Below are 19,820 nucleotides of genomic sequence, written 5' to 3'. Positions count from 1 at the left end.
CGTTTCGGGACATCGTGGAGAAAATGAAAGCACACATGGCGGTTGAGCAGACTCGCGGGGATGTTCGAGCCATCACCGGCCACGCGGGGTTGCGAGCACCCCGGGACGCGCGCACGACCTTCGATGCGGGTCGGACGTCGCCGCGCGGCGACGCGTGCGGCGGGGTGACACCGCGGACATGCTTGGGATGTGGAGGTCGACACCTGCGCCGTGCATGCCCGTATAAAGGCAACGTGTGTTTGAATTGTCACAAGGTGGGTCATTTGGCGTGTGTGTGCCGTGGGGCGTCGGCCACCGTTAAAGTCGTGGACGGCGATGTGCGACGCGACTCGGGGCGGAACCAGCGGCCGTTGTTGAGCCTGGGTTCAGTTGGCCCGACGACGGCGCGCCCGATGATGGTGGAGGTCGAAGTGAACGAAACGCCGATCACGTTCCAGGTCGATACAGGAGCAGCGGTGTCGCTCATCGGCGAACAGACCGCGCGTAGACTCAACGGCTTGAAGCTTATCAGGTCAAACCTCGCGCTGTTCACGTACACCCGCGAGAAGATAACGCCAGTCGGGATGGCAGACCTGTCTGTGCGGTACCAAGGCCAGGTCGCCACGCTTCGGGTGTACGTCGTACGGGGGAGGGGGCCGTCTCTCCTCGGCCGAGATTGGATGACCCGCATCAGGCTAGACTGGGCCGCAGTTCACCTTGTGCAACCCGTGCCGAGCCAGTGGGAAGATCAGTTGGAGGAGATTCTTCAAAGACATCAAGGATTGTTTAGAGACGACCTTGGAAAGCTCAAGGGCAGGGAGGCGAAACTCTGCTTGAAGGAGGGGGTGATTCCTCGGTTTTGTAAACCGCGTCCGGTGCCGTATGCCCTGTGGGACAAGGTCAAGGGTGAGCTGGATAGGCTAGAGGCCTGTGGAGTGATCGAACGGGTGTCATGCTCGGATTGGGCCACCCCGGTTGTCACGGTGCTGAAACGGAATGGGGAAGTCCAATTACTTCAAATCCACAGTTAACCCGGGGCTCAGCGTGGAGCAATATCCATTGCCGTCAATCGATGAAATATATGCGCGATTGGCGGGGAGTCGATACTTCACGAAGCTAGACCTGCGTGATGCATATTTTCACCTGCCGATGGATCCCGGGAGTAGCGAGCTTTTAACAATCAACACGTGTCAAGGACTCGATCGATATACCCGACTCTGTTTTGGGATTGCTTCGGCCCCAGCTTTGTGGCAGAAAGCTATGGATCAGGTTTGCAGTGGCCTGCCCGCTCAGACCTACCTGGACGATGTACTCATTGCGGGGAAAACGGCGGACGAGCATCTTGCGAACATTGCCCGAGTGCTGACAAAGTTAGAAGCGTGCGGCCTGCGCTTAAACAGGAACAAGTGCGCGTTCTTCAAGCAGCGCTTGGAATACCTCGGGCACATCATCACGCCGGAGGGGCTGTTGAAAGGTCCTCGGAAGGTGGAGGCGATTCAGCGCATGCCACCGCCTCGCGACAAGACGCAGCTGCGTTCGTTCATTGGTATGGCCCAGTATTACCAAAGGTTCGTGCGCGGGCTCAGCTCACAACTTGCGCCGTTGACGCGGTTGCTCAAGAAGGACGAGCGCTGGATTTGGGGGCCTGCACACCAGGCGTTGTTCGACCGCGTCAAGCGGCTGCTCACAGAGGATACGGTCCTCGTGCACTACGAGCCTGCGCGTCCGCTCCTATTGGCATGCGACAGCTCTGCATATGGCATCGGGGCAGTGCTCTCCCACAGGATGGACGATGGTTCCGAGCGGCCTGTTTGTTTTGCATCCCGGACCCTGTCCACAGCAGAGCGCGGATATGCCCAGATCGAACGGGAGGCTCTCAGCATCGTCTGGGGTGTGCGGAGGTTTCATCAATATCTGCTGGGACGGCATTTCATTTTACAGACGGATCACAAACCGCTTCAATTCATCCTGAGGCCCGAACGCGGGGTGCCGGTGGTAGCAGCGGCGCGAATACAGCGGTGGTGTCTGTTTCTGGGTGCTTACGATTATGATATTCAGTTCCGAAGCACCGAGAAGCATGCTAACTGCGACGGGCTCTCACGCTTGCCGTGTGCGGAGGGTCCAGCTGCGTCTGAGCTGGGCGACCGGGTCGATGTGTTTGCGCTGGACCAGGTCCAAAGCGGGCCGGTCACGGCCAGGCAGGTCGCGGTGGAGTCGGCTCGTGATCCGGTGCTTGCCCGTGTCGTCCAGGCGATTTCTACAGGGAATTGGAGCGATCTGCCTTCGACACCGGCATTTCGACCTTTCACGTCACGCGCAGCGGAGCTGTCGTTGGTCCAACGATGCATAATGTGGGGGATGAGGACCGTGATTCCACCGAGGTTCAGGCAGCGGTGTTTGGAAGAACTGCATGTCAGTCACCTGGGCATCGTGAAGACCAAGAGTCTTGCTCGTTGCCTGTTGTGGTGGCCGGGGTTGGACAAAGACATTGAGCAATTGGTTAAGCGTTGCACCACGTGCCAGACAGATGCTGATAACCCGCGTCGAGCTTCGAGTCTCTGGCCTGTGCCAGACCGAGCTTGGCAGAGGGTCCATGTAGATTTTGCGGGACCGGTTAATGGCAAGATGTTTTTGATTGTGGTTGATGCATTCTCTAAATGGCTGGAGGTTGTAGTAATGCAGCATACTTCAGCAAGCATTACGGTAGAGAAGCTGCGGACGATCTTTGCTAATAAAGGGTTGCCGGAGATCCTGGTCTCTGATAATGGTCCGCAGTTCATCGCGGGTGTATTTGATGAGTTTATGCGCCAGAATGGTATTCGACATCTAAGGTCCGCACCGCATCATCCTGAGACGAATGGCCAAGCTGAGTCGTTTGTCAAGATGTTGAAGCGGGCTTTGCGCAGGGGGGGTGTTGCACCTGTGCAGGCGGTGGTCGATGTTTTTTTGCTCCATTACAGGAACGCAGTTCATCCTGTCACGGGTGACTCGCCTGCCATTCGTCTCTATGGACGGGCTTTGCGGTCCAGGCTAGATTTGCTGCGACCTGGAGGGTCGGGGAGTGGGGCAATGTCGCGTCCGACGCGGCTGCGCAGCTTCGAGGTGGGGCAGCGGGTAATGGTACGCGATTATTTCCACAGTTCCAAGTGGGTGCCGGCGGTGGTCTCTGGGGTGCTGGGGCCGGCGAATTGCATGCTGCGGACTGATGGTGGGGATGTGTGGAAGCGGCACGTGGACCAGATGCATGATCGCTGTTCAGCGTCACCCCCCCCACACCTCCCCGAGCCGAACGTTGCGGGGCCCCCACCCGTAGTCTCGCCGGCACCTGACGTTGTATCACCGGGACTGGCTGGGCCGGCGTCGAGGGGGTCTTCGCCTGATGCCGTCCTACCCGGGGACGTCGAGCAGGCTGGGCAGTCGGGGGTAGCTGGTGTTGCGGAAAGTGCGAGTCCGGCTAGGGTGTCACCTCGACCGAGCCGTGAGGCGTATGAGCCTGGACTGTCTGGTGGCGCTGCCCGTCCGAGGCGGGTCAGGGTGCGGCCGCGGTACTTGGAGGATTATGAGTGTTGATGGGTTTCTGATGGTCATGTTGTGATTATCCGTTCGTTATGTGACGGGTCATTTTACGGGGGGAGGAGTGTGCTGTGTCACGTGATTGGGTTTTCGTATATCATGCCTCGCCCGCTAGGGGTGGCAGGACTGTGCTTCTGGCTGCGCAATAAAGCGGAGTAGATGGTGGCCCGCGTGCTTCTTGCGTCCCACCGCACCTAGTACACACTAACGCCCACTTCTGTTCCGTCCTATCAGCGAGCGTGGGGCGATTTGGCCCCGCCTCCAGGCGCGTCGGAGTATAATCGATATATGCAGATTCGAGGATCAGGAATGATTCACGCCCACTTTTCCTCTGTCCAATGGGCGAGCGTGGCTCCGCCCCCGAGCCGATCCTGATCCAAAAATCTGCATATGGTTTCTCCTGTCGCACTATAAAGCGCCGAGCGCGGGGCGAATCGGAGAAGAGTTGGAGAGTTGTGGCGGCGGCGAAATCAGTCGAGAGAGTGTCTGTCGGGGTCCGGAGAGTTTGGAGAAGCCAAGGAGCTTTGTGGAGGTCTGCGCTCGTGTCAGAGTCGGGGAGCTGCGGAGAGGGGAGGCCGGGAACGCGGTCGAGGTTGCAGTGGCGTCGCTCGTCGCGGGACCCAAGCCAGCCAGATATCCTCTTTCCCCCGAGCATCAACAACCCTCCCGTTTCCCCCCGCGCTGAGATAGTGTGAGAAGGGGGCCCCGTTCCCACCCCATTCCAGGCATTGCCAGCGAGGCCCGTGGAGTCGGGGCACCGCCGCCATTTTGCGGCTCATCACCAGACGGGTAGGCTCGACGCGGTCTCGGCCCCAGGCCCGTCTGCCCCCTTATCGTTGAGGGTGGCCCCTTTTTTTTTTCTTTTGCTTTGGAGTATATGTGTTGTCGGCGCCGTCTGTGAAGTAAAACTGTGTAAGTGTTGCCATGTGCTCGCGTAGTCGGTAGTAGATCTGCATTGTGTTTCTTTTGTTGCAATTGCTTTTGTTGCGTAATTGTTGTTTCTTCTTTTGTTACATTTGCTTTTGGTGCATAATTGTGGTAATTGTATATGTGTGCTTTCCGTTTGCCGCGGAATAAATGTGCTTTATGTTGAACTGTTTCTCCCGTTTCGTTTCGTCTTTTCTTTAATTGAATCTCCATCTTACTTCACGTAAAGGGTTGGTCGTGGGCTAAATACGCCCGATAATTAATCGGAACCGTCGAGGTTGACGATAACACCGCTCGGTTATCCCGATAGTACGGAACGGGTCGCTTAAAGTGGCCCGTGTCCGAAGTCGACCTGCGGCGAGGTGCGATCGCCCGGTCTACCCTCCGTGTGGGTACTTAGGTAGGTCGAATTTGGCGAACAACCCTATCCTACGCGGGGGGCCGATTGGCACGATCGTGGTGAGGCCGAAAGGCCCACCCGTGACTAGTTCCCGGCGTTAGTCCGAGAGGGTCACGACGGGATTGTCTGTCCGGTGGGCGACGTGCCGCGATTCGAGTAACGTGGCCGCCAGCACGCCGGCGGGCGCGAATCCGCAACAATATATATATATATATATATATATATATATATATATATATATATATATATATATATATATATATATATATATAAAAAAACTTACACGTGTTTGCTCCATTACAGATAAATATCATGAGTTCCCTTACAAGGAATTTCAACGTAGAAGGTGGCCATTTGGCCCATCAAGCCTGCACATTCGGTCCATAACAACTCTTAGACCTGGAAATAACGACTTGAGACGTTGTGACTTTAAAAAGACAGATGACTTGGTTGCAACTGATTGACAGTTGAGTTGTGTTTGTACTTGCGCAGCTCAGAAGGCATGTGAAGGATAGCATGGGGTCATGAGAATTTCAGGACCAATGTTTGGAATTGATGTTCATGGTAACTGTATCAGCAGCACAGTTTATTTTACAAGTCTGCATTTACCAAATGCTAAACTAGAAAGCCAGCAATTTTTTTTTTTAATTTCATTTTATAGCTACTCATGTTACTCGAAAAGTGATTGTGTATTTGCGAATTTGTGATCACATAGGATTCCTCAGTTTTTCAAACATTCTCCTGGAGATAATTGCAGATCTCAGGGCAGTATTCCACAATGCTCTTGTTTATATTATGAGTGCATGTCAAGCAGATCACGCAGAATCAAGTTGTTTGCCATTTTATGTCAACATACACAACTTTCAAAACTAGTGATTTCTTTTTCACATCTTACAAGTTTGCAATAACTAAGACACAACATTTTCATTTATGACTATCAAGCACCATCTGATTCAAATATCCAGCATCCTGTAGTATTTAAATGATTCAGTAGAATGCAGAGATAACAGTGTCAATATGAAGGTTGCCATGTCACATTCATTCAGCTGCTGAGGATGGAGACTTTGTGAATATTCTTAGTCCATGCATTTCCTTGATTTCATGTTTCAATGCCTGTTGAATACAAGAAAGTAATCATTCAATACATACCGGTAAATATGCAATTTCAATATCAACTTCAATTACAGCCTGATGTTGGCTTCACAGTTAGGGTGGCTGGCTTAGGATCTTAGGGTCCTGAGTTTGAGCCCTGTTCGCCACTGAATTAACACCAGGTTGGGTTGACTCAACCTGTCATCCTTCCAAGGTTGGCGAAATGAGTACCAGTGTACTGGTGGAGGGGCACAGCATCAGCAGCACAGCCATGCTACCAATAAATTATAGTTATCTGGCAGCCAAGCTGCCATATGCAAGAACAGAACAGAACTTCAATTTCAATATCAACTTCTCCCGCAAATGAATGCAAATGCTACGGAGTGAAAATTTCACAACTCTCGAACTGACTTTCTCAATGAGATAATGTCTCTTCCTATTGAGTGTCAGGGGTTTGGTGTCCTACATGTGACTGCACAAGATTATCCAAAATTTGTAAATTCTTGTTCATAATTCCCAAACAACAACTTCAAATAAATTCTGTATCCCCTGATGAAGACTTGTAAGTGGCTTTTCAAAGGCACAGTTATGCAAGAAAGAGGAAAAAAATTGTGATGTCGAGCATTTCCTTCAACACAGGTTGGTTCTGAAATACTGTAGAGAGCAAGGCAAGACAGGAAAGAGGATGAATCACAGAAGAATGACCAAACCATATGAAGCTGGCTGGCAGGATAGTCTGGAGGTACACACACTCACCTTTGAGCTGTCTAGCCTGGGTTTGAATCCCGGCCACGTTCCCCCATCCCCACTTATCCCATAAGGTCTTAAGCTTGAGGAACATGCTGTTTTGCAGGAACGTAACTCTCACGTTGTACGAGAGTTTACTGTAGTAATAATGAGATAAACCACACCACAGAAGGCACACCCCTTCTCAAATGGATTACAAGGTGTTCACTCATTGACTACGTGACAAAAAGGATGTTTTCTATCCTGGAGAGTTTTTTTGCCTGTTTCCACAAAAGGTTTGATTTTTCTATGATATCGGATGTGGGAGACATGGAGGTGAAACTTTGTCACGTGAATAAAGGCACGTTGCATCCAACATTTGGGTGAAAGACTGCCCACCCTTTTAAGGAGGTGGGGAGGGAGAGGATGATTCTGTCTTACAAAAAGAACAAAAAGAGATGAAACAAAGTCAGAACAAATCCCACATTTTAGAGAATTAAAAACAAAAGTGTGGAAGAGCATACACAGTGAAATATAAAATCAAGAAGACAGAGGCCAGGGTTTTGCAAAGTGTGACAGTTTGCTGGAGCCGTGCCGTTCATGAAGTGTCCACTGACCTCATTGACCATGAAATGCTGTCGCACCGTCCGCTTTCCTCGAAACTCCTCAGACTCCAAGTGAACCTCATACATTGCTCCACAACCACCTGAACACAACAACACAACCTTCTCCCAATCTGTCTTTGCAAATTTCGCTGAAATATACAGAGAGATTTGCTCCATCATCACAGGCAATTTTAGAAACGACACCTCAATAACTGATACCTTACACTTGGGTCTGTCAAACCCTTTGGGAATTCCAGACACATAACGCTATGATCCGTTAATCAATTGCCTTGCCTCTTCAATCCCCTTAACTACAGAACTATCAGCTTACTTCCAATCATTAGTAAGGTCAGGAATCCATCATTGCAGTTGATATGAAATCTTTCCTTTTCTCCAATGACCTCATCTCAGATTTAGACCAGGTTACTCTGCTTTGGACATGCTGCTTCTACTCTCCAAACAATGGATGGAGGCCCTCAATATCAGACAGGAGATCAGGGTTGTCTCTGGACATATTGTTGTGGAGCCGGGTCTCGGTGGCGAGCACGACTGCTAGGGGGAGCAATAGAGTCGGCTCCACTGAACACCCAGAATTTAGGTCGTACCTTTCAGATAAATCCGAAAGGTCACGGGTCCCTTATCGGACCGAAGACCGCCAATAGGTCGACTACGTGGGGTAGGGTCAATTGCCAATTTCAATGTACCTAAATACCCACGTCGTCAAACTACCGGGGAAATTCACCCTCGGCAGGATCTGCGCGATCCAGGCCGTTACCGAGTCGGATCCGAGTTGTACCTCGAGCGGAGAGTACCAGAACCCTGCCGGCCAATTGCACGATTACGACAACAACGAGGCCTCCTAATTCCTGTTCGCAGCGCGGCAAACCAATGATAGAAAGGACAAGGACGAGCTGGTACATTCAACAAGAGGGGAATTTATTTACAATAAATAATCGGGGGGACGAGGGGAGCACGTAAGGGCAGAGTTATCCAAATAAAAAAAATGTACAATGAAAAGAAAACACTTAAACAGCTCTACTTAACAGACGGGGCCCACGGACACACACACACACACACACACACACACACACACACACACACACACACACACACACACACACACACACACACACACACACACACACACACACTGGACCCGTGGGTCTTTTCTCGGTAGAGCCGGGTACCTCCCCGCCTCGTGCAGTTCCACCGACTCGAACCCACGGCCCGAAGTCCACGGCCCACGAACGGGACCAAGCCACACTCGCCACTGTCTCAGACCGCTCCAGCCACGACCACGGCCGTCTGCAGAACGCAATCGCCACGATCCTTGTCTAACGCAATCGTTGTCTCTCCACCCTCCTCCAGACAACCACTCTCCTCCTCTTGAGGGAGGAGCTTCTTCTCCCCGCCACTCGCCTCCTGATTGGACGGTGGGTTGTCAGGTGACTCGTGGCAGTCTCCCGATAAGCCGGGCCAAACACGCCATCTCGCCAAGGCGGAGCCAGCCTGAGGTGATAGCTTCCCTGATTGGGCAAGGGGTGGTCTGGTGGGAGAGGCAACGACCACCCTCCCACCGTGCGTGTCTGAGAACCCAAACGGAACAGCCAGGGGAGCACCCTATTTTCCACCTCACCCCTGTATGTGACACGATGCACGTGGGTGATGGCGGCGATGGTGTTGTTGTTGGTGTAAAAATCCTAACTATAAAATAATTCACAGCACACGTACAATTAATCACCCATTAAACACAGGACGGGACCCTACCTAGAAACACATACCGATATAACTGATCTATAGGACCTGTCTGTTGTGTGCTCATGGCTGCCAGATTCGTAACAATATCTCTAGCTTTAGATACAGTCTGGCATCCTGCCTTGCCCTCCAAACTCTTTGCCTTTGGCATCCAAGGTCAACTTCACTCTTGGATTACTGACTTCCTCAATTATCGGAGCCAATGTGTGGCTCTTAATGACATCCCCTCTCCCTGCCAAGGTTGGAATGCCTGAAGCTGGTGTTCTCGGCCCCCATCCTTCCTTTTCCTTATCTTGATCAATGATCTTTCTGACTCTGGAAAGTCCTCTTGATCTCTTTTCTGATGACTCCACCCTCTACCATGACATCCCTCATCGTTCAGATAGACAGGCAGCCACCTCTTCCTTCTCTTCAGACCGTGACAAAATCACAAGCTGGTCAAACACTTGCAATATGTCTTTTAATACTCAGAAATCTCACACTCTCAATCTCTCTCTGAAAGTACCGCACCACAAACCCTCCCATCTACTTTCTCAACAACCCTCTCAACGAAAGTCAGTCACTCAATCTCTTGGGGCCAACTCTCAGCCATGATCTTTCTTGGGTAAGCCACATTTCAAAGTTGGCCTCCAAAGCTAGTCTGGGCATCCTCCATCATATAATGTCCTTTTTTGGCACATCTGAACTCCTATCAACCTACAAGGCTTTCATCCACATCTTGATGGAATGCTGCCCTCTTCTCTGGGCTGGAGCCCCTGCCTCACACCTTGCTCAGCTTGTGGAAACCAAGGCCTTCAAGTTCAATGGAATGTCCCGTGTTGAAGCTGAGTTTCTGGACCTATCAATTTGCCATCGCCGACAGGTCGGTGGTCTCTGTCTTCTTCCACATCCTTTCTGATGTTGTACCCTCTGCTCTCTTAGTTCTTTGGCCCACCCAGGTATTTGCAAGGCACACGCAGTCCATATAATCAACCCCCTTCTGGTGAAACTCCTAAAATACAGAATTATTGCTCACCTCCACTCATTTGTTCCTCTTTTTTCCCACTTGTAGAACCAACTTCTACATTTTCTTCAATGCCATTCTTCCCTCCAGGTCTTCATGACAGCTGTTCACCACCATCTCAGATCACCCCCCCCCCCCACAATGGAAAACCATGATCTTTTCTACCTTCGTTAAACCACCCCACCTACCTCCCCCTCCCACCCAAATTTTTTTTTTTTGCTTCTGTATCCATCTTGTCCACGTTCACCCCTTGTGTTCTCTCATGCACCTCATACTTACCCGTATCCCTTATTTGTCCGTCTCCATCTATTTTCTCCCTCAGCCCTGCTGTTTGCATATCCTCTTTCTCTTTGTTCTGTTCCCCTTGTTATGATGCATCTTTACCTGTTCTCTGTTCTAGCTCTTCCACGAGCCTTCATTTAGTAGGTCAAAAAGAGAAAAGAGTGAATGTTGCCATAAGTCGATTAAACGGATCGGGCAGCATAATGAATGTTGCACCAATGACTGACATCGTGTTGCCAGACACAGTACATCCTCGTGTAAGCATAAAAAGTGTAGTTGTAAAATCATTTACACTGGGGGTGCCCCTACCCGGCGCTTCGCTGACGGGATGTTGAGGACGGCATATTGTACTTCACAAACATATTGCATGCCTCCCTGTACACCTCAATGAGGATGTAAAATGAAGTGAAGCACGCAAAAGATGATTTTTTTTTTTTTACAATTCGTACCTGTTGCTGCTATTGTCATGGTTGTTGTTGTTGTTGTTGTTGTTGTTGTTGTTGTTGTTGTTGTTGTTTTTGTGCTCCTTCATGCCCTTCTAAAGTGTCCCTGCTGTCGTACAATAATAAATGTTACCGTTGGAACCGCTGCATTCAGCTCCTACTCCCGCATCTCCTTCAATCCCAGAAAGACGGGCTTCTAAAACAGGAATCTTTATTATTAAACTGACATTTGTTCTAAGTAAATCAATTATTAGTTTTCCAACGGTCCCGTTTAGAGATGACCTAATAAAACCAGTCTCGATGTCCGTACGTCCCCATTTTCTCTTCCGATTTTCTTGATATTTGGTATGTGGGTAGATGTCGATGAGGGACGCACGACGGTATGACCTTTGACCCGATTGAAGGTCAAGGTCAATGTCAAGGTCACTCCAAAGTTGCAAAATCGTCCATTTTCAAAATCTATCTCCTCCGCCGTTTATGATCCGATCTTCGAAATTCCTTCGGATTTTGATAATATGGAACAATATCTAAATTTGTTCAGGCCGGTTTTTTGAAATTCGTCCTGTTTATCGAGTCACGTGTCTTCAAAGTTGGAAAAATCGTCGATGTGATACGATCAAAAAAATTTTGCCCAACCTTCTGAAGACACATTGATCATAAATGTTCCAAATCAACCATTTTCAAAATCTATCTCCGGATAACTCAGAAATGTACTTAGATTTCTGAGGTTTTCTATCCTTTTTACTCCCGGGCTTTCGTCTGTACGTTGAACCAAAAGACAAGACGACATCAAAGCCATTCTAAGCCGATCAGAGATCCACATCTACAGAGCTTGAGATGACCGGCACCCCCAACCGGGGGTAATTTTTATTATTTAACGTCAGCAGGAACCTTTAGAATGAAGGGTGACACACGGACGGACGGATGCTTCTTCTTTTAGTAAGAGATGCATATCAGCAATTTGTTGATTACAAGACTCAAGCATATGGAGCAAGCTACAATATTGCATGAGCTCTAATGAAATTTCAGCATGCTAAAAGTGGAAGTGATAGATGTAGCATGACAATGATAACAGCTCATTATTACTCACCTGAAATGTCAACCACTCTTATGTTTTTGGCTTTTGGAAACTTTTCCCTGAGAATTGCTAAAAGTTTAATCTCTCCCTCACTGCTTTGTGAAGACAGAAGCCTCAGGAGCACAGGTGCAGTGGGCTGAAACAAAAAGCATTTGTAGATAAATCAACATGTGGGAAAGGTCACTTAGAGATTTGGTAATCTCGAATAACAAGATCATCAATTAACTCACGTAAACAAGAAAATGAGCCAAAGATGTTAAAAATGGTATGTGATGCTTCCTCACGTCACACTGAGCATATAGAGGATGGAGCACGGATAAACCCCTTGGAATGGACCAAAACTCTCTTCAATCAAAATTCAAACGGTAGTTTTCTATCGAGCGAAAGTTGTCAAATTCTTTATGCGATACTGTTTGGCGGTGTATTGTGGTCATTTTTGATGTTCACGCTTGTACGATTCAATATCGAACTGATTGTCCTAAAAACCTGCTCCTCTTTTCTTGCTGACCCTCTCTCTGTTCTATTCACCCTCTCATTCACTCAAGGTCATCTGCCATCTACTTGGAAATCTGCTAACATCACTGCCCTGCATAAAAAAGGTGCAAAAACAGATCCCTGCAACTACAGACCAATCAGCCTTCTCCCAATCAGCAGCAAGGTTATGGAATCCATCATCGCTTCCGACATTAAACCCTTCCTCTTCTACAATGGCTTGATTTCTGATCATCAATTTGGATTCAAACCAGGCCACACTACCCTGGATATGTTGCTTCTGAACTCCCAACAATAGATGGAGGTACTCAATGCCAGACGTGAAATCAGAGACATATCGCGTGCCTTCGATAAAGTCTGGCACCCTGCCCTGCTCACCAAACTCTCTTCCCATGGTATCCAAGGACATCTCCACTCATGGCTCGCAGACTTCCTCTCCTGTCGCAGTCACCGTGTGGCCCTAAATTGAGTTCTCTCATCCCACCTTTCTGTCCAGGCTGGAGTTCCTCAAGGTAGCGTTCTGGGCCCTGTTCTTTATCTGGTTTTCATCAATGATCTCTCCGACTCTCTGGAAAACCCTCTTTTTCTCTTTGCTGATGATTCCATCCTCTGCCGTACCATCGTCATCCCTCAGACCGGTAAGCAGCAGCTTCTTCACTCTCTGCAGATCTGGATAAAATCACAAGTTGGTCCAACGCGTTGAACATGTCTTTCAATGCTGACAAATCTCACACTCATGATGTCTCTCCGAAAGGATCGTCTGGAACCCCCCCCCCCCCTAATCTACTTTCTCAACAATCCTCTTGAAGAAGCCCTTTTATTAAAGCTTCTGGGTCTCGCCATTTGCCATGATCTTTCCTGGGAAAGCCACGTTTCCAAGCTGGCCTCCAAAGCCAGTCACTGACTGGGAATCCTTCGTCGTGCAAAGTCCTTCCTTGACACACCTCAGCTCCTGACCACGTACAAGGCTTTTATCTACAGCCCATTGGAGTACTGCTCTCCCTTCTGGGCTGTTGTGCACACCTCTCACCTTTCTTGGCTTCACGCTGTGGAAACCAAGGCATTTAGGATCATTGTTATCTCCCGTGGTAAGACCGAGTCTTTGGGCCTCTCACTCTCTCACCGCAGGCAGGTCAGTGGTGTTTCTGTCTTCTACCGTCTCCTCTCCTGCCTTGCCCCCCCGCCCCCCCTGTTCTGTCTGCGATATTTCCGCAGGGCGCTCAAGTTCCGCCAGCAACCCCCTTCTGGTAAAACTACCAAGATGAAGAATCATTGCTCACCTTCACTCTTTCATTCCTCTTTTTTTCCTGCCTTTGCAACAAACTCCCACACTTTCTTCAATCCCACTCTTCCCTGCAGGTCTTCAAAACAGCTGTTCATCACGATCTCTTATTTTCCCCCATCCAAAACCACGATCTTTTCTACCCCCGTTAATCCACCTCAAAATCCCTGCTTTCCTTCCTGAAAGTAAAATCCAATCCATCGGGATCATACTCGGTGCAGAGCGTTGGTGCTGCTTCAGCAGTCTCCTTGTCTATTGGGAACAATCCTGGACGGGTCGCCACTCCGACACAGGATACCAGCATGCTGGCACTCATTTTGCCGACCTCAGAAGGATGACATGTCAAGTTAACCCCACCTGGTATTAATTCAACAGTGAGTGGGATTTGAACTCAGGACCCTGGGATACCAAGCCCACCACCCTAACCAATCAGCCAACATCAGGCATAAAGTATGACTGAGTGAGATAAATACATTTACAAGAAGAATGTCTGCCTCTGGTTTAGGAGCTATCCATACCATTTGGTTTCTCTCATTTACACAATCAGTAAACATGAGAAGATTCCTTTATGATTTATGTTGTGTGAGGACCTGAAAGTCCCTGTACTGTCCATCTTGTTTACCCTGTGCATCCCGCCTCATCCCTCTCCCTTCCACAGATCTTCTCATGTCTCTGTTACCCACTGGTGTTTGCTTCCCTCACCCACCCCTCTTGTCTCCTGCTCCCCTTGTTGTATGTTTTGTGTGTTAGCTGTCATACGAGCCCCGACGGTACATGCAAAAAAAAAAAATGGGGAGGGAGAAGTGGGGGGTGGGAGAAGAGGAAGGTTGGAAGTGGAGAGGGGGGAGGGAGAGGGAGAGGAGAAAGGGGGGAGGGAGATGAGGGAGGGTAAGGTGGGAGGAGGGAGAGAGGTGAGCAGGGAAAGATGGGTGTAGGGAGAAAGGAGTGGAGAGAGACAAGGGGTGGAGGGAGAGAGGAGATAGGGGAAGGGAGAAGAGGGGTAGGGGGTTAGGAGAGAGCATATGGAAGGGGGAAGATGGGGTGATGGAGGGGTAGAGAGATGAAGGAGGGGTAGAGGGGAGATGAGGGAGGGGGTGAAGGGGTGCATGAGGGTTTAAAGGGGGGAGGGAGGGCATAGAGAGGGGATGATCGTCATATGTGTGGGCCTATCTGAATTAGGGTTAGAGCACCAATGAACAAGGTGGAAAGGAAATGTTTTTTATCACAACCACATGATGAGATGAAACTTTCACTCACTTTCATTCAAAATAATGTGTGGTGGCATAAAAACAACCTTGGTAATAATATTTTCCATCGCAACAGGTAAAATACAAACTTCTGCTCAATTTAATACCTTACAGGGAAATCTCTTGTTTGAACACCAAAGTACAATAGCTTTGTCACATTTCCTTTGTGTTCTAAATTTACTTCTGACCTTCTACTCGCTTCCTTGCAAGCAGCAACATTTTCCTTGCACCATTGTTTGTTTATAGTTCACTCTCTCGTGCTTGTGAAATCTGCTTTTGGATGCGTTTGCTGACCTGGGTATTGCAAGAGACTTTGGGAGTTCATTCAAATTGTTACCAACTCTTAATGCTAACGCTTCCACTAAGGTGAAGCCTCAACCATTACTTGTACAGGGACAGACTACGTCCTCCGATCCTCTACTGAATCTGCGGTATAACAATGGTCGATTGGACGATGCCAGTATTGTCCATAGTTTTAAAAAAATACTCGCAATTGAAGGTGATACGGATAATATGTGATGCCTGCTGTGAACCTCATTTGGTGCCTTGAAAAAAACCAAAAACCTTTCATCTTATCATCATCCATCTCATCCGCTGGTGACTGTACACCATGAGTTGTTACTCCACCAACGACGGTGGGCGGAAATTGTGTTTTCACCCCTGTCTGTGTGTTCGTTTGTGAACAGGATTATCTCAAAAAGTTGTGGACGGATTCGGACGAAACCTGTTGGACAGGTTGGGTGTGTGTGACAAGGACGGATTGATTAGATTCTGGTGAAGATCCAGATCCTGCCAATTGTGGGATACAAAATGTAAACTGTTTATCCTGGCGGCGGTACGCGCTCTACCGAGTGCCGTTCTACAGGGTGCCTCACAGAAAACCAGGAAATTTGAGATTTTGAGATTTATTTTGCCGTATTTTACCATATCAATAAACTAACATATAATAAAGTGTATCTTTGTTTTACACTACATCTAAGTTTGCTTTTGTATTGTTTGAAAATAAAGTGCATCTTTGTTTTACACTACATCTAAGTTTGCTTTTGTATTGTTTGAAAATAAAGTGCATCTTTGTTTTACACTACATCTAAGTTTGCTTTTGTATTGTTTGAAAATAAAGTGCATCTTTGTTTTACACTACATATAAGTTTGCTTTTGAATTGTTTGAAAATAAAGTGCATCTTTGTTTTACACTACATCTAAGTTTGCTTTTGTATTGTTTGAAAATGAAGTGCATCTTTGTTTTACACTACATCTAAGTTTGCTTTTGTATTGTTTGAAAATAAAGTGCATCTTTGTTTTACACGACATCTAAGTTTGCTTTTGTATTGTTTGAAAATAAAGTGCATCTTTGTTTTACACTACATACAAGTTTGCTTTTGTTTTGTTTTACATAAACTGTACCAAATTTCCTGGTTTTCTGTGGGGCACCCTGTAGTTCATTACTGTTATGATGTCAGCCAGAGATTTTGTCCAACTACTTTGAAGGATCGTTCAATTATTTCTTGGATTTGATTCGCTTTCTGTTCACTAACTGTTAATAAAATTCCTGAATATAAGCTCATCATCTCCAAGTACAACGATGCATTTCTCTTCCTTTGTGATTCTCAACACGACTCATCTTGGTCTTCTTGCTCTTCCTTTTTCGTCAGCTCTGAAACGTCCTTCACCAAAGACAATGCATACCTTCATGGTGAACACCAGAAAATTTCAATACGACTCGAATAAACCAAACAAACAAAAATCACCGGCACCATTTGTGAACAGTTTTGGTCACGAGACAGACAGAGACAGAGACCATTGATTCCAGGGCGAGCTCGACTATGCGATGAGGAGCGGCTGAAGAAGACATGACTTCTTTTTATATCAGAAAGGAGGCGATTGCAAGGTGCTCTGATGGAGATGTTTAAGATAATGAAGGATGTGGACAAGATAGATACAGTGGAGTTTTTTTCAGCCGATTGGACAGAGACAAGATCAGGTGTCATCGTTTGAGTGGAGAAGAGGAGAGTGAGAATGGTAGTAAGACGGGGGGTTTTCACTGAAAGTCTACACACAAGGATACACATGGAACTTTGGCACAGGAGGAGGCCATTCGACCCATCATGCCTGTGCTGCACCAACCCCAGTACCATCACCCATCCACACACAAGCTCTGAAGCTCTCTCTCTCTCTCCCTCTCTATCGAGTGCAGCCTGTGGCTGCTGGTTGCATCATTAGTTGGGACGCGGCTATGCCGCTGATGCAGTGTCCCCTTTACCAGTTCACTGGTGTTCATTTTGCCAACCTCGGAAGGATGACAGGCTGAGTCAACCTTCTGGTGTATTAATTCAGCGACCCAACGGGGCTTGAACTCAGGACTCTAGGATCTCAAGCTGCCAAGCTTAACCACCAAGCTAAACGCCAGGCTAGCTCGGAAGCTAGCTACTATACCCACAAGCCAATATCCCCATTGCATCCAGACACCAATCTAATTCCCATGAAAAAACTTATACACGCCCTCCACTGCCACCACCTTTCCAGGGAGACCATTCCATGCATTAACCACTCTCCGACTGAAAGACATCTGCCTTAAAACTGTCCTAACTCTAACGTTCTTCACCCTCAAGCTATGACACCTGGTCCTAACACTGTCCACTCTGCTGGAAAGCACTGCACCTATTTTGTCCATACCCTTCATTATCACATTCCTGTCAAACCACCTCCTTTCTATTGTACAATGTCCTGTCTCCTCCAACCGTTATTCACAGCTTAGTTGAGCCATGGAATCAATCTCGTCTCTCTGCTGTACCCTTTCTCTGGCAGCCATGTCCTTCCTCAAAGGTGACCAAACCTGGACGTAATATTCTACATGGGGCCTCACTCAATTCCTGTACAGTTGTGAAACTACCTCTCTCGATTTATAATTTATCCCTCTACTAATACAACCGAAAACCCTGTTTGATTTACCTGTAGCTGCCTTTCACGGTCACTTATGACCCCCCGCCCCCCCAAATCTATTACCACCCCAAGATCCTTCTCCTGTGTGACACGCTCCCTTGTATCATGCAATCTCTATTTTCATTACTTCTACCCATCCCTAGCACCTTACATTTCTTTATGTTAAATTGTATCTGCCAATCTTTTACCCAATCCATTAAAGTATCTGGACTTGCCTGAATCTGATAAGACACCTCCCCCACCGATCGACCTGATCTCCAAGCATTCTGTCATTTACAAATCTAGAAATTGTCTAATTTAGTCTCCCTGGACAGGTAGTGGTAATAAGAGGCAGTAGTTTCATGTATAGCCCCTCCCCAGTGACATGAACTAGGTAAACTGATGGAATCGAGGAATGTGGTGTTGATAGAGCACAGACACGATGGGCCTCATGAGTCATGACCTCTACCTGTGTCAAGTTCTACAGCATTTCGAATGGACCAACGCAATCAAAAATCCATGCAACGTCATCATAATATACCTTGTTCGCTTAAACAAGGAGGAACACGACGCCTTCATCACGGACACGTTCTCGTTAATTCCACAATTAACTCTCGAAAATAACATTTAACATCACGGCCGATTTAAGAACACGCGAAATGTGACGTCACGAAATGCGAATTGTGACGTCATCTTAAAATGGTCACGCGCCGTGGCACGTGACTGTGCGGCCGGGAGAACACCCCTTATTAAATAAAATTGTATAGTGCGACAAGGACGGAGTGGGCGCCGCGCGAACGTACAGTACAGTGTGGTACAGTGTAGTACAGTACAGTACTGTACAGTACAGTGCAGTACACACTGAGCCAAAGTTCATGAATGTGCAACACGGAGTGCGAGTTACGTGACGACACGTGGTGATCGCTCATCATCCCGGGCTCATCGGAAAACCTTGTCCTCTTGTCAAGGTGAAAGACCTACCTGAGCGAGGAAGAAGGCGGCTGAAATCCGGCGGGACGTCCTGAGGAGGCTCATGGCGGGGCAGGGGACGGAGGGTGTGGACACTGGACAATCGTATTTGCTGCGTTTTGTGAAACGGCGAGAGATTTCGATGTTGATATTGTTGTTGTTGATGTTGTTGTTGTAGTTGTTGTAGTTGTTGTTTCGCGTCTCCATGTGTGTTTAAATTAGCAATTTATTTTTATTTTTATTTTTATTTTTACACGAACACACAATTAGCGCAGGTCACGACTATTAACGTTCAAATTAAGTGTTGAATTCTCAATTTGTGAAACCATTGACTAAAAAACGCCCAAATCCTGAACAAAGGACAATGTGTCCGCCGTTTACGACACCGTCAACAGTTACACGATAAAAGGTTCACATCGCGAGCGGGTTTTACCTGATATCAGGGGATGGGGATGGGGGTGGGGAGGGGGGTTCTGTCTTGTCCTTGACTTTTTAAATTTTTTTTAACATACAATGTTGAGGCTCGTATAAAAGCAAACACACATAAAATATTGTGTGGCCGGGTCTCGGTGGCGAGCACGACCGCTAGGTGCAGCAGTAGAGTCGTCTCCACCGAACACCGGGAATTTAGGTCGTGACCCTCAGATAAGTCCGAAAGGAACGGGTCCCTTACAGGACCATGAATCGCCAATAATTCGACCACGTGGGGTAGGGTTAATTGCCAAACTTCAATATACCCAAGTAACCACGCGGAAAAGCTCCGGGGAATTCACACCCTCGACGGACCTCAAGCGGGACGAGCCGTTACCGCGCCCGAACCGTGTGTAACCCGAAAGAATGGTTACCGAGGCCCGTCGGTCCAAGTGAACAATTTACTGCCTCGCTATTTCTCAACACACACCGTGCTAAGCCAACAAAAGAAATGACAGGGAACGAGCTGGGACATTCAACAAAAGGGGAATTTATTTACAACTAGCCGAAACCCCGTCACAGACGGATTCTGAAGGTTGACTATTGCCACTATGTGCGATGCACTCTTGCAGGTACG

General features: G+C 48.1%; 1 protein-coding gene across 1 annotated transcript; it reads right to left on the bottom strand.

The window, feature by feature from the left end:
- Positions 1–5,704: 5,704 nt before the first annotated feature.
- Positions 5,705–18,973, bottom strand: BOLA3 (bolA family member 3). The gene is made up of 4 exons (XM_085889061.1): positions 18,785–18,973; positions 11,876–11,999; positions 7,315–7,403; positions 5,705–5,992 (listed from the first exon to the last, which is right to left on the bottom strand). Exons 1-4 carry the CDS (start codon positions 18,836–18,838, stop codon positions 5,918–5,920), a joined length of 342 nt encoding a protein of 113 aa, XP_085745187.1. The 5' UTR covers positions 18,839–18,973; the 3' UTR covers positions 5,705–5,917.
- Between the last annotated feature and the right edge of the window lie 847 nt (positions 18,974–19,820).

The sequence above is a fragment of the Eptatretus burgeri genome, chromosome 7 (assembly GCF_056783735.1).
Source record: "Eptatretus burgeri isolate ZD-2024b chromosome 7, Ebu_testis_v1, whole genome shotgun sequence".
Taxonomy (NCBI): domain Eukaryota; kingdom Metazoa; phylum Chordata; class Myxini; order Myxiniformes; family Myxinidae; genus Eptatretus; species Eptatretus burgeri.
Note: the sequence above shows the minus strand (reverse complement) of the source record. Positions and strands in the feature narration are given on the sequence as shown.

Bases quoted from the DNA above. Each gene is read 5' to 3' on its own strand.
- BOLA3 (XM_085889061.1), bottom strand. From the start codon at position 18,838: ATGAGCCTCCTCAGGACGTCCCGCCGGATTTCAGCCGCCTTCTTCCTC. The intron at 12,000-18,784 runs GTAGGTCTTTCA...TTTTTGTTTCAG, and splicing joins CCGCCTTCTTCCTCGCTCAG to CCCACTGCACCTGTGCTCCT. The intron at 7,404-11,875 runs GTGAGTAATAAT...TGTTGTGTTCAG, and splicing joins AAGAGTGGTTGACATTTCAG to GTGGTTGTGGAGCAATGTAT.